The 14,097-nt window shown below is 39.4% G+C and overlaps 1 protein-coding gene across 1 annotated transcript; it reads left to right on the top strand.

The window, feature by feature from the left end:
• The first annotated feature begins 9,316 nt into the window (after positions 1-9,316).
• LOC138420303 (hemoglobin subunit beta) lies at positions 9,317-11,858 on the top strand. The gene is made up of 3 exons (XM_069553427.1): positions 9,317-10,353; positions 10,482-10,704; positions 11,605-11,858. Exons 1-3 carry the CDS (start codon positions 10,268-10,270, stop codon positions 11,731-11,733), a joined length of 438 nt encoding a protein of 145 aa, XP_069409528.1. The 5' UTR covers positions 9,317-10,267; the 3' UTR covers positions 11,734-11,858.
• Positions 11,859-14,097: the final 2,239 nt, after the last annotated feature.

Raw genomic sequence — 14,097 nt, forward strand, 5'->3', positions numbered from 1 at the left:
TTTCCTGCTTCATTTTACTCATTTGTGTTTTTTTCTTTCCTCTAAGGATATGGGAAAGTCCCTGAAGGTCTACAGATAGAGAGCCTTTGTGTCTTATACAGATAGAACAAGGGAAATGATAAAAGTAAGGGGACCACACAGTCAATAACGGATGACATTCCTGTCTCAAAGCATAAGAACTATAAGAAGGTTTAAAATATAGTGAGGATACTAGCATTACAGGGGCTCATGGGAAATGTCAAATCTAGACAGAAACTTCAGGATAACACTCTGATCCATATCCACCAATTACTCAAGAAATAATGTGCTCAATCAGAGACATAATGATTGCTCAAGAAACTGTTATTAACATTTCCTTTTTTCATTCATCTCTTGCCTGCGTGTTGTAGGCAACAACGCTATGTTACATTAGATGTTCCCATTCCAGTACATATCCTCCCTCTCCCACTTGCCCCAAAACACCTCCAAAATTAACCCCAACCTTCCATTTCAGGTAAGCTCAGTGCTCATATAACACTTGCTTGAATCTTATGACCCTGCCATCAGTGAAATTTCTCGTATTGCCTAAGGAAATCCTTCCAAACACTCCCACTCCACATTTTTCACATTTCTTCCTGTCTAGTATACATCATGACAAACGCTGGGCTGGAGGAAGCACAAGCTGGAATCCAGATTGCTGGAAGAAATATCAAAAACCTCAGATATGCAGATGACACCACCCTTATGCCAGAAAGTGAAGAAGAACTAAAAAGTCTCTTGATACCCCAATGTTCATCGCAGCACTGTTTATAATAGCCAGGACATGGAAACAACCTAGATGTCCATCAGCAGATGAATGGATAAGAAAGCTGTGGTACATATACACAATGGAGTATTACTCAGCCGTTAAAAAGAATTCATTTGAATCAGTTCTGATGAGATGGATGAAACTGGAGCCGATTATACAGAGTGAAGTAAGCCAGAAAGAAAAACACCAGTATACTAACACATATATATGGAATTTAGGAAGATGGCAATGACGACCCTGTATGCAAGACAGGGAAAGAGACACAGATGTGTATAACGGACTTTTGGACTCAGAGGGAGAGGGAGAGGGTGGGATGATTTGGGAGAATGACATTCTAACATGTATACTATCATGTAAGAATTGAATCGCCAGTCTATGTCTGACGCAGGATGCAGCATGCTTGGGGCTGGTGCATGGTGATGACCCAGAGAGATGTTATGGGGAGGGAGGTGGGAGGGGGGTTCATGTTTGGGAACACATGTAAGAATTAAAGATTTTAAAATTAAAAAAATAAAAAACTAAAAAAAAAAAGTGAAAGAGGAAAGTGAAAAAGATGGCTTAAAGCTCAACATTCAGAAAACGAAGATCATGGCATCTGGTCCCATCACTTCATGGCAAATAGATGGAGAAACAGTAGAAACAGTGGCTGACTTTATTTTTCTGAGCTCCAAAATCACTGCAGATGGTGATTGCAGCCACGAAATTAAAAGACGCTTACTCCTTGGAAGGAAAGTTGTGACCAACCTAGATAGCATATTAAAAAGCAGAGACATCACTTTGTCAACAAAGATCTGTCCAGTCAAGTCTATGGTTTTCCCAGTGGTCATGTATGGATGTGAGAGTTGGACTATAAAGAAAGCTGAGTGCTAAAAATTGATGCTTTTGAACTGTGGTGTTGGAGAAGACTCTTGAGAGTCCCTTGGACTGCAAGGATATCCAACCAGTCCATCCTAATGGAGACTAGTCCTGGGTGTTCATTGGAAGGACTGATGCTGAAGCTGAAACTCCAGTACTTTGGCCACCTGATGCGAAGAGCTGACTAATTGGAAAAGACCCTAATGCTGGGAAAGATTGAGAGCAGGAGTAGAAGGGGAAGACAGAGGATGAGATGGCTGGATGGCATCACCGACTCAATGGACATGGGTTTGAGTGGACTCCGGGAGCTGGTGACTGACAGGGAGGCTGGCGTGCTGCAGTTCATGGGGTCGCAAAGAGTTGGACAAGACTGAGTGAGTGAATTGATACTGAACTGAGCATACTCACCCTCTGTGCTGTGTAAGAGTTTTTGCCTGTTGTACTATTCTACAGGATTCCCGTGTCTTATACAGCAGATCCTCCATAGACAGTAAATGTATGTTTATTAAGTGAAGTAATCAATGAATGTACAATTATTTCTTGTGTCTAAATGCCTGGGAGTAGAGGACAATCTGAAAAATGTGGAGTTGCATAGTGTTCCTTTGGTGTTAGTGCTACAATATACAATGAGGAAGTACACAGAAAAGTAAATCACTGATTAGATATTTGCTTTTTGATTATTGGTAGTATAATATCTTTATAAATTTTTTAACTTTTCATTTTATACTGAGTATATCAAATTAAAACTATTGTGATAGCTTCAGGTGCACAACAAAGTGAATAAACCATTTATATACATGTTTCTATTCTTCTCCAAATTCCCTCCCATCCAGGCTGGCACATATCATTGATCAGACTTTCTTGTGCTATACAGTAAAACTTTGTTGGTTATCCATTTTAAATATAGCAGTGTGTACATGTCCATCCCAAACTCCCTAACTATCCCTTGTGAAATTATTTTTGTCATATGTAAAATTGACTTATAGAACCTTCTAACTTGCATGCATTTCTTTAAATCTATATCATGCTCCAGTTGATTAAATTTAGATTTGACTGCCTAAAAACAGAACATATTGCTTCCTTCTATAAAAAGATTTTTTAAATAATTTTATCTTACTACCAGGTATAGGCAGTGCATTACAGTTTACTGTTTCACCACTATATTTTGAATTGTCTGAACGTAAATAAGTTTTTAAATATTTATTTGTTTCTTCTCATGTTTTTATAAAAAGTGGGCACAGAAAATCCTTTACACCCCAACATGTTTGATAACCACAGGGTCACATCCCAGAAGCAGAGACATCTCAGGAAAATTTTTGGAAATTTCCTTTCACATTCCTGAGTACAGAAAAGTCATCATAAGAATTAGACACTAGGAGACAAAGAGATTTTCAAAAGATTTGAAAGAGGGTAAGAGAGACTGTGAGTTTCACAATCTGAACTTGGATAAAGTTTAAACGGTATTGTTGGTGTTGGTGTCTCCACGTTGGGAGTGAGGAGGAGGTCAAAGGATGAAAAGAAACTTGGCAGCTTGTTATATGTTTTCACTCCTTGTTAAAGAAGAACTTCAGTAAAAATTCTAAGAGTAAAATTAATTCCTTAATATTTGATTTTATTTGATAATTTACCCAATAGTTATTTCTAGTTCCTCCCTATCATGTTGCTTTATAGATCATGTTCAGTATGTGGTAATGCAGATGGGGTATGTGCGGAAGAAAGAAAGATGGAAAGAGACCAGAGTCAAGGAGAGAAAGACAGCAACAGAGGGAGATACAGAGAGTCAGAGAGAGAGCAAGGGAGCAAAAAAGGAAGGGCAGGGAAGGAGAGGATAGAGAAAGAAAGGGAGGACAGAAGGAGGGGAAGGAAGGAGAGGAAAGAGAGAGAAAGGGAGGGAAGAAGGAGGGGAGAAAGGAGAGGAGAGAGAGAGAAAGGGAGGGAAAATGGGGGAGGAAGGAGAGGAGAGAGAGAAAGGGAAGGAAGAGGGAGAAAGGAGAGGAGAGAGAGAGAAGGGAGGGAAGAAAGAGGGGAGAAAAGAGAGGAGAGAGAGAGAAAGGGAGAAAAGAAGGAGGGGAGAAAAGAGAGGAGAGAGAGAAAGGGAGGGAAAATGAGGGAGAAAGGAGAGGAGAGAGAGAGAAAGGGAGGGAAGAAGGAGGGGAGAAAGGAGAGGAGAAAGAGAAAGGGAGGGAAAATGGGGGAGAATGGAGAGGAGAGAGAGAAGGGAGGGAAGAAACGGGGAGGAGAAAGGAGAGGAGAGAAAGCAAGAAGTAAGTAATGTTGTGCATTGATTTCCATAATTGTTTTAAAATCAGCCAGTTGAATGTCATGGGAATTTAGGATGTTATTCTAGATTTTCCATCTCTTAAGCCTCAGAGAAAAGCCCTGAAAGTTGGCTTTGAGAATTAATGCCTTGTGTATTTGTCAAAGGTGCCCAGTCTGAAGCCAAGATTCTGCCTTTCCAGATATAGAGCTTCAAATTTTACTTGAGAAAGATTGCCCCTTTGTTCTTGATAAATCAATATCAAAGCCCACTTTTGAGGTAAATAAAAACTAATTCTGAATGAATTAAAATCTGAGCCCAGTGGGGGAAATATTAACATGGAATTGATAAAGAGACATTACAAATAGCTATGAAAAGAAGAGAAGCAAAAAGCAAAGGAGAAACAGAAAGATATATGCATCTGAATGCAGAGTTCCAAAGAATAGCAAGGAGTAATAAGAAAGCCTTCCTCAGCGATCAATGCAGAGAAATAGAGGAAAACAACAGAATGGGAAAGACTAGAGATCTCTGCAAGAAAATTAGAGATACCAAGGGAACATTTCATGCAAAGATGGGCTCGATAAAGGACAGAAACAGTATGGACCTAACAGAAGCAGAAGATATCAAGGAGAGGTGGCAAGAATACACAGAAGAACTGTACAAAAAAGATCTGCATGACCAAGATAATCACGATGGTGTGATCACTCACCTAGAGCCAGACATCCTGGAATGTGAAGTCAAGTGGGCCTTAGAAAGCATCACTACGAATAAAGCTAGAGGAAGTGATGGAACTCCAGTTGAACTATTTCAAATCCTGAAAAAAGATGCTGTGAAAATGCTGAACTCAATAAGCTAGCAAATTTGGAAAACTCAGCCATGGCCACAGGACTGGAAAGGGTCAGTTTTCATTCCAATCCCAAAGAAAGGCAATGCCAAAGAATGCTCAGACTACTGCACAATTGCACTCATCTCACATGCTAGTAAAGTAACACTCAAAATTCTCCAAGCCAGGCTTCAGCACTACGTGAACCGTGAACTCCCTGATGTTCAAGCTGGTTTTAGAAAAGGCAGAGGAACCAGAGATCAAATTGCCAACATCTGCTGGATCATGGAAAAAGCGAGAGAGTTCCAGAAAAACATCTATTTCTGCTTTATTGACTATGCCAAAGCCTTTGACTGTGTGGATCCCAATAAACTGTGGAAAATTCTGAAAGAGATGGGAATACCAGACCACCTAACCTGCCTCCTGAGAAACCTATATGCAGGTCAGGAAGCAACAGTTAGAACTGGACATGGAACAACAGACTGGTTCCAAATAGGAAAAGGAGTACGTTAAGGCTGTATATTGTCACCCTGCTTATTTAACTTCTATGCAGAGTAAATCATAAGAAACTCTGGGCTGGAAGAAGCAAAGGCTGGAATCAAGATTGCGGGAGAAATATCAATTACCTCACATATGCAGATGACACCACCCTTATGGCAGACAGTGAAGAGGAACTAAAAAGTCTCTTGATGAAAGTAAAAGAGAAGAATGAAAAAGTTGACTTAAAGCTCAACATTCAGAAAACGATCATGGCATTTGGTCCCATCACTTCAGGGGAAATTGATGGGGAAACAGTGGAAACAGTGTCAGACTTCATCTTTTTGGGCTCCAAAATCACTGCAGATGGTGACTGCAGCCATGAAATTAAGAGATGCTTACTCCTTGGAAGGAAAGTTATGACCAAGCTAAACAGCATACTGAAAAGCAGAGATATTACTTTGACAACAAAGGTCCATCTAGTCAAGGCTATGGTTTTTCCAGTTGTCATGTATGGATGTGAGAGTTGGACTGTGAAGAAAGCTGAGCACAAAAGAATTGATGCTTTTGAACTGTGGTGTTGGAGAAGACTCTTGAGAGTGCCTTGGACTGCAAGGAGATCCAACCAGTCCATTCTAAAGGTGATCAGTCCTGGGTGTTCATTGGATGGATTGATGATGAAGCTGAAACTCCAACACTTTGGCCACCTCATGTGAAGAGATGATTCATTGGAAAAGATTCTGATGCTGGGAGGGATTGGGGGCAGGAGGAGAAGGGGACGACAGAGGATAAGATGGCTGGATGGCATCACCGACTCAATGGACATGAGTTTGAGTAAACTCTGGGAGTTGGTGATGGACAGGGAGGCCTGGCATGCTGTGATTCATGGGGTTGCAAAGAGTCGGACATGACTGAGTGACTGTACTGAACTGAACTGAGGATATATTTTATCAAAATTATAGCTATATTGATTTTACTGTTTTTAGAAAGAAATTTGACCTTTATAAACATGAATTAAGCTATACCATTCCTAAACTATTCTGCTTATGACATCTGTTTCTATGAGTTCTGCTCTTTAAAAAACATTTACTTTTTTGTTGTTGTTGTTTTATTTTATTTTACTTTATTTTTGAAACAGTGCTAAAACTGAGGTAACTAAGATATTGTACATCTGGGGAAGAAGAGTAAATAATAACCACTTTATCTTGTAATAAATATTAATAGAAAATAACCAAAGAAAATAGCTGCTTTACCCAGAAAAATATAGATTAGATTGCTGAAATATTCTACTTTGATAAGTAAAAATTGCACAGCAGAGCATGTACAAAAGAATTCTAGCTGAGTGAAGATTTTGAACCAAACGATGAAAACACATATCTCTGAATGAAATGTCATGATTCTCCTGAAGAAAGTCAAAGTTCATCCTCCTAATTATACTCAGAATAGGTCCGTCCTGGTATAGAACATTAGGAATTAAGTCACCTTGCCAGACTGGAATAAAGGAAAAGAAAAATAAAAAAAAATATATATATATATGTCTGTTCCTCTCTCTGTGGACTTGTGTGAGTGTGTGCATATGTGTGTGTATGTTCAACAGGGCTTTAATCAAAGTAGAGCAGACAAGCTGTGGATCCCTTCACAGAGTCCAAGAAAGCTCATGATGGTGAAGATGGCTGTGGGTCTAGAAAGCATTCCAGAACTTTTTAGTGGCGGCCTGGATTTGCACTTTAGGCTCTGAACATAACCCCATTTATATAACTATTCACTCTTTCTTATTTTTGCCTGAACTTTTGATGTCTTATAACAACTTTCAGATTTGTCCCTGCAGAATTAGAAGGACAAACCCATTTCCTCTTTAATCATACCAAGTAGCAAGCGTGAAAAATAGTAACAACTCTTGCTCTGAGACTTGCATGATGGTGGCTGCAGCAGCAGTCAGTACAAAAGAGGGGCCCATAGACCATTCATGGCAAAAGAAGACATAAAAGAGAAGACACAATAGAAGAATTTGTATACATATATGTAGGAGAAGGCGATGGCCCCCCACTCCAGTACTCTTGCCTGGAAAATCCCATAGATGGGGGAGCCTGGTAGGCTGTGGTCCATGGGGTCACGAAGAGTTGGGCACGACTGAGGGATTTCCCTTTCACTTTTTACTTTCATGCATTGGAGAAGGAAATGGCAACCCACTCCAGTGTTCTTGCCTGGAGCATCCCAGGGACAGGGGAGCCTGGTGGGCTGCCGTATATGGGATCACACAGAGTCGGACACGACTGAAGTGACTTAGCAGCATATATACATACACACATATGTATACTGGAATATTACATATTATTCAGGCATAAAAAAGAATGAAAATTGTCCAGTTGCAACAACTTGGATGAACCTGTAGGATATTATGCTTGATGAAATGTCAGACAAAGAAAGACAAAATCCTGTATGTTGCAACTTTTATGTGGAACACAAAAATGAAAATAAACAAATTAATATAACAAAGCAGAAACAAACTCACGGGTATAGAGAACAAACTAATATTTACTCATGGTGGGAGGGGAGGGTCAGGATAGGGGTAGGGGATTAAGAAATACAAACTACTGTGTATAGATTAGCAACAAGGATTAATTGTGCAGAACAGAAAACATAGTAAATAATTTATTGCAACTTTAAATGGTGCATAGTCCTTAAAAGTACTGAATCACTCTGCTGTACACCTGAAATTAATATAATATTATAGATCAAATATTTAAAATAATTAATTTAAATCAAATGAATTATGGAAATCATCTCTGAAAATAGAAAATGATAGGGGAAGTCTTGAAGTACATGCTAATTTCTGTCAGTCAAGACAGCAAAATTGTAGCCCTGACAATTTGGCTCCTTTACAAGAATATATAGGAATAGACTATACTATTATTTAGTAAGTTCTGTGAGTTTTCCATAACAGACTTCCTGAAAAGACATGTCCAAAGTTTCCCAGAAGAAGTCCTTTCACTCACATATGCCTGACCTCTGATATCAGGGGTGTGAATTAGGGTGTTTAAAAGAGTACAAATATAAAACAATGATAAAGCTAACGGAGATTTCAATCTAATCAATTGAAACTCAAAACCGAAAGGTCAAACCAACTGTAACTTTTTATTTGCTTTTTGTTTTTAACATTTAAAACATTTGAAAGATTTCTTTTCCCAGAATTCAACATGTGGAAATTTTTTCCTAATTATAGACCAATAGTTAGAGCCTCTTTGCTTGAGGATTGCAGAAAGGAGTGTATATAAATTGAAAATGTTTAAATTCTATATTTTTTACTCCTATAATCTTTTGTGGGCATTAATTCTGCCCTAACTTCCAGACAGTCAGGCAAGATCCAAGACTGTTCTATATGTCTGAAAATATCAGAATGAATTTGTTCACAAGTGCTTGAATGGGAATGGACCAGGTCAAAGGGGTGAGGAATCTTCATTTACCTAGCAATGATGGAAAAAATATTTTGGAGGATGGAGTAATGAAAGCTGGACATTTATGAATTTCTTTGTAACAACTAGAAATGCGGAAGTCCTTTCCTTCTAGTTCCCCTAAAAATATATTAGTTGGAGTTACAGAGACATAGAGCTGAAAGAATGAGAGATTTTTTTAAACATGTTTTGATAGTGATGGGAAAGGTGAGAGAGAGGTGATTCTAGACATTAAGTTGTCTGAATCAGGAGAAGGTTCTAAGGAAAGAGATCATAGAAAGTAAATATATATGCTCCTGTCCTTACTGAAAAGAAGTAGAAATTGAATAATAAGGGAAGATGCAGAAAGTAGAGATGGTAGAAAGTAAGAGAACCTCAGGGAATTCTGAAGTTCTGCTGAGCTCAGAAATGCTTGCTGCTTTTGCTGTTTTCATTGAATCTTCTGGTATTAAGAAACAGACCTCTATACCTCAGAAGCTTTTTCTTGCCTAAGAAGGTAACAAGATTTATTATATGGGTGAGAGGAGAGACAAAGAGAAGATATATGAAAAGCTGTAGATAATGAAGAATAAATTTTAGTGAAAGAACGTATAAAGTATATAGAGAAAACAAAATTATGGATGAATAAAATAGAAGTAATTCTTATGAACACAGTATTCTTAGAGGCTTAGAGGAAGAAAGCAGATAATCTGATTCAAGCTGGAATGTCTTTCCACAATTTTATCCCTCCTTTTAAATCATGGAGAAGCTTCTCTGTTCTTCCAGACACTTTCCCAGGTCAGTCCATGAGGAAACAAATTATATGCCTCTACTAGTCTTTGAACACATTACCTCTCTCAGGGTTATTGAAACGTTTGGGTTATGATTGATTTTTCACTCATTTGTATTTCTTATTACATGGAGAGGTCTCTATGTTTTCACATACAGAATAACGGAGTAAGTATTTCACAGGATCTCTCAATCCATACTTATTCTATTTTTCTATCATTATTTATTTGGTCATAAATTAAATTTAAAAAAATTTAATGAGTAGATAAGCAAATGAATATTTGTTTTCATACCAGAACGATTAATCCCAAACAAGCAAACAAAAGAGATGCGTATTTAGAACAGGGGCAGAGGTTTTATCCAGGCTGTACTTGCAATTCTTTTGCATATTTTGAAGGCACAGGAAATAATCCATCCACATAGTCTTGAATCATAGTGGAAAAATCCTTTCCATTTTCTGAAGCCCGGATTCTTCATTTATGTAATAAGAAAATTGAGGAGGTAGGTTTCCAAGAGGTTACCTCGTTGTGACTCTAAAATCTCTACAAGCAAACTTGCTAAGGAAGATGATTTTAGTAGCAATGTGTATTGCTGGAATGACTGAGACCTTGAGATGCCCAGAAAGAGGGCTGATGGTCTAAAGTCAGTGCCAGGAAGACCAAGTAGAGGTATGGCTATCACCATTCAAGCCTCACCCTGTGGAACCACAACTTGGCACGAGCCAATCTGCTCAAAGAAGCAGGGAGGGCAGGAGGCAGGGCTGGGCATAAAAGGAAGAGCCGGGCCAGCTGCCGCTTACACTTGCTTCTGACACACCGTGCTCACTAGCAGCTGCACAAACACACACCATGCTGACTGCTGAGGAGAAGGCTGCCGTCACCGGCTTCTGGGGCAAGGTGAAAGTGGATGAAGTTGGTGCTGAGGCCCTGGGCAGGTAGGTATCCCACTTACAAGACAGGTTTAAGGAGAGTGAATGGCACCTAGGCATGCAGGGACAGAGCCGTCCCTGAGATTCTGAAAGCTGCTGACTTCCTCTGACCTTGTGCTGTTTTCTCCCCTTAGGCTGCTGGTTGTCTACCCCTGGACTCAGAGGTTCTTTGAGCACTTTGGGGACTTGTCCAATGCTGATGCTGTTATGAACAACCCTAAGGTGAAGGCCCATGGCAAGAAGGTGCTAGACTCCTTTAGTAACGGCATGAAGCATCTCGATGACCTCAAGGGCACCTTTGCTCAGCTGAGTGAGCTGCACTGTGATAAGCTGCACGTGGATCCTGAGAACTTCAGGGTGAGTTTGTGGAGTCCTCAATGTTTTCCTTCTTCTTTTTATGGTCAAGCTTATGTTATGGGGAGAAGGCTGAATGACAGGACACAGTTTAGAATGGAGAAGAGGTATTCTGGTTAGAGTGCTAAGGACTCCTCAGAACCGTTTAGACTCTTTTAACCTCTGCTCACAACCATCATTTCTTCTGATTCATTCTTGTTCTCTGTTGTCTGCAATGTCCTCTTTTTAGTTATACTTTTTATTTTGAGGGTTTAATTTGAAAAAAAAAAATTTATTTTATCAACTTTAAAAATCATATCTAATATTTTCCCCTTATCTGTTTCTTTCAAGGAATAAATGTTCTATTGCTTTTTGAAATGATTCAAAATGATAAAAATGATAACAAGTTCTGGATTAAAAAGAGAGAAACATTTCTAAACATATATTCAGGAAGACATAGGTAGATACACATCAGTAGTAACATCTTCGCTTCAGTCATCCTTGTGCTTATATCCTACGGTCACAGCTTGGGATGAGACTGAAATACCCTGAATCTAACCTTGGACTTCTCTCATAGCTCAGTTGGTAAAGAGTCTGCCTGCAGTGCAGGAGATCCCAGTTCGATTCCTGGGTCAGGAAGAATGGCTGGAGAAGGGATAGGCTACCCACTCCAGTATTCTTGTGCTTCCCTTGTGGCTCAGCTGGTAAAGAATCTGCCTGCAGTGCGGGAGACCTGGGTTCTTCTATCCATGGGTTGGGAAGATCCCCTGGAGAAGGGAAAGGCTACCCTCTCCAGTATTCTGGCCTGGAGAAATCCGTGGACTGTATAGTCCATGGGGTTGCAAAGAGTCAGACATGACTGAGCAACTTTCACTTTACTAACCTGCACTAACCCTGCCCTTGCTTAATGTCTTTTCCACACAGCTCCTGGGCAACGTGCTGGTGGTTGTGCTGGCTCGCCACCATGGCAGTGAATTCACCCCGGTGCTGCAGGCTGACTTTCAGAAGGTGGTGGCTGGTGTTGCCAATGCCCTGGCCCACAGATATCACTAAGCTCCCCTTCCTGATTTCCAGGAAAGGTTTTTTCATCCTCAGAGCCCAAAAATTGAATATGGAAAAATTATGAAGCATTTTGAGCATCTGGCCTCTGCTTAATAAAGACACTTTTTCTCATTGCACTGGTGTATTTAAATTATTTCACTGTCTCTTACTCAGATGGGCACTTGGGAGGGCAAAGCACTGAAGACATAAAGAAATAAAAGGCTAAGTTGGAACTTTGAGAAAATATATCAGTATCTTGGACCCAATGACAAGATGGTTGTAAACAGCTGATGTTATTGGAAAATATGCTCTGCTCCTTAGTCTTACTCTGCCTTAAAGAATTCAAGTTGCAGCTTGATTTGGTAGTTAGATCGTTGGTATGTTTTATTTAAATAAATTATGTTATTTAGCCTTTCTTATAAATGTCTTCTCTCTAATTATCCAGAACATCACTTAGATCCATTAAGTTCTTCTGCCTAAAGACACCACTGTTTTAAGATTTTCTTTAAGCGTTTTACTGTCCCCATTGCTCTTCCTCCCCTACCTCTTTTTATCCTACTTTCCTCTATCATCTTATGAAGATCTACAAGAAGGACAGAACCTTCTGTGCTGGAGTCTGACAATGACATATGAATTTTGAGTAATCCTTGTTCCCTCTTGCATCCTAATTCTGAATCTCAGTTCAGTTCACTTCAGTGGCTCAGTTGTGTATGATATTTTGCAATCCCATGGACTGCAGCATGCCAGGCTTCCCTGTCCATCACCAACTCCTGGAGCTTGCTCAAATTCATGTCCATCAAGTTGGTGATGCCATTCAACCATTTCATCCTCTGTTGTCCCCTTCTCCTGCCTTCAATCTTTCCCAGCATCAAGGTCTTTTAAAATGAGTCAGTTCTTCACATCAGGTGGCCAAAGTACTGAAGCTTCAGCTTCAACATCAGTTCTTCCAATGACTATTCAGGACTGATATCCTTCAGGTTTGACTGGTTTGATCTCCTTGCACTCCAAGGGACTCTTGATAGTCTTCTCCAACATCACAGTTCAATAGCATCAATTCTTTGGCAGTCAGCTTTCTTTATGATACAACTCTCACATACGTACATGGCTACTGGAAGAATCATAGCTTTGACTAGATGGAACTTTGTTGGCTAAGCAATGTCTCCGCCTTTTAATAAGCTGTCTATGTTGGTCATAGCTTTTCTTCCAAGGAGCAAGCGTCTTTTAACTTCATGGCTGCAGTCACCATCTTCAGCGACTTTGGAGCCCAGGAAAATAAAGTCCATCACTATTTCCATTGCTTCCCCATCTCTTTGCAATCAGGTGACGGGACCGGATGCCATGGTCTTCATTTTTTGACTGTTGAGTTTTAAGCCAGCTTTTTCATTCTCTTCTTTCACTTTCATGAAGAGGCTCTTTAGTTCCTCTTTGCTTTCTGCCATAAGGGGTATGTCATCTGCTTATCTGAGGTTATTGATATTTCTCTTGGCAATCTTGATTCCAGCTTATGCTTCATCCAGCCCTGTATTTCTCATGATGTACTCTGCGTATAAGTTAAATATGCAAGCTTTGACTTATTCCTTTCCCAGTTCTGAATCTAGTTGGGGAGATTCTGAAACTAACACATCTAACAAGTGACTGTAAATGAGTGTGTTCAAGGTTTTTATGAGATCAGATGATGAAGCCCTTGGTATGAAAGGGGTGGTAAAGATAAGTAGTATAGACAATTGTCCAAAAGACAAGAAGACAAAAGTCAGAAAAGAAAAGGAGGATAGCATAGGCCAAATCACTGATGAATAATGTGTTTGTGTATTCTGAGAAATTCAGGTAAACAGGAAAGACAATGGGAAAAAAAAAACTGCCTGAGATAGAATAGAATAGATAATATATTTTGGTGTACACTGTGGATGCATTCTTAAAGTTAAAAATTCACAAACAAGAATATACCATTTAGACATTACTCACGAGATGTTTGCACTTCTAATCAAAAAGTAAAGTAGAGTGGTTTAACAGTTTAGAACATCATTTTGAAATCAGACAGCCAAGACTGAAAAAAATTACTACTCTGACCTTGTGTTGTGAAGAATCAGCTACCCTTGTCAATTTGTATATATAATGTGTAAATAATGTCGTCTTTAAATGTTGTAGGGTAATGAAAAAAAGGTCTCAACACAGTTCTCTACTTTGACTTTTAACAAAAGTTAATGTCAGGTGAGAATTTGTAAAGAGTAAGTTGACTCATTTAACATCTCTTCCTAAATGCAAAAGGTCTCAGGCTGAAATGGCAACATTGAAGAGTAGGGAATTTTGGAGCCTTCTCTTTAATGGATCTTAACAACAAGGGAACCATGCTAGCAGCATCCATGTTTAAAAGAAAGT

The sequence above is a fragment of the Ovis canadensis genome, chromosome 15 (assembly GCF_042477335.2).
Source record: "Ovis canadensis isolate MfBH-ARS-UI-01 breed Bighorn chromosome 15, ARS-UI_OviCan_v2, whole genome shotgun sequence".
In the NCBI taxonomy this organism is placed as follows: domain Eukaryota; kingdom Metazoa; phylum Chordata; class Mammalia; order Artiodactyla; family Bovidae; genus Ovis; species Ovis canadensis.

Excerpts from the sequence above, each read along its gene's own strand:
- LOC138420303 (XM_069553427.1), top strand. The coding sequence starts at position 10,268 with ATGCTGACTGCTGAGGAGAAGGCTGCCGTCACCGGCTTCTGGGGCAAG. Across the intron at positions 10,354-10,481 it reads GGTGCTGAGGCCCTGGGCAG|GCTGCTGGTTGTCTACCCCT; the intron begins GTAGGTATCCCA and ends TTCTCCCCTTAG. Across the intron at positions 10,705-11,604 it reads TGGATCCTGAGAACTTCAGG|CTCCTGGGCAACGTGCTGGT; the intron begins GTGAGTTTGTGG and ends TTTTCCACACAG.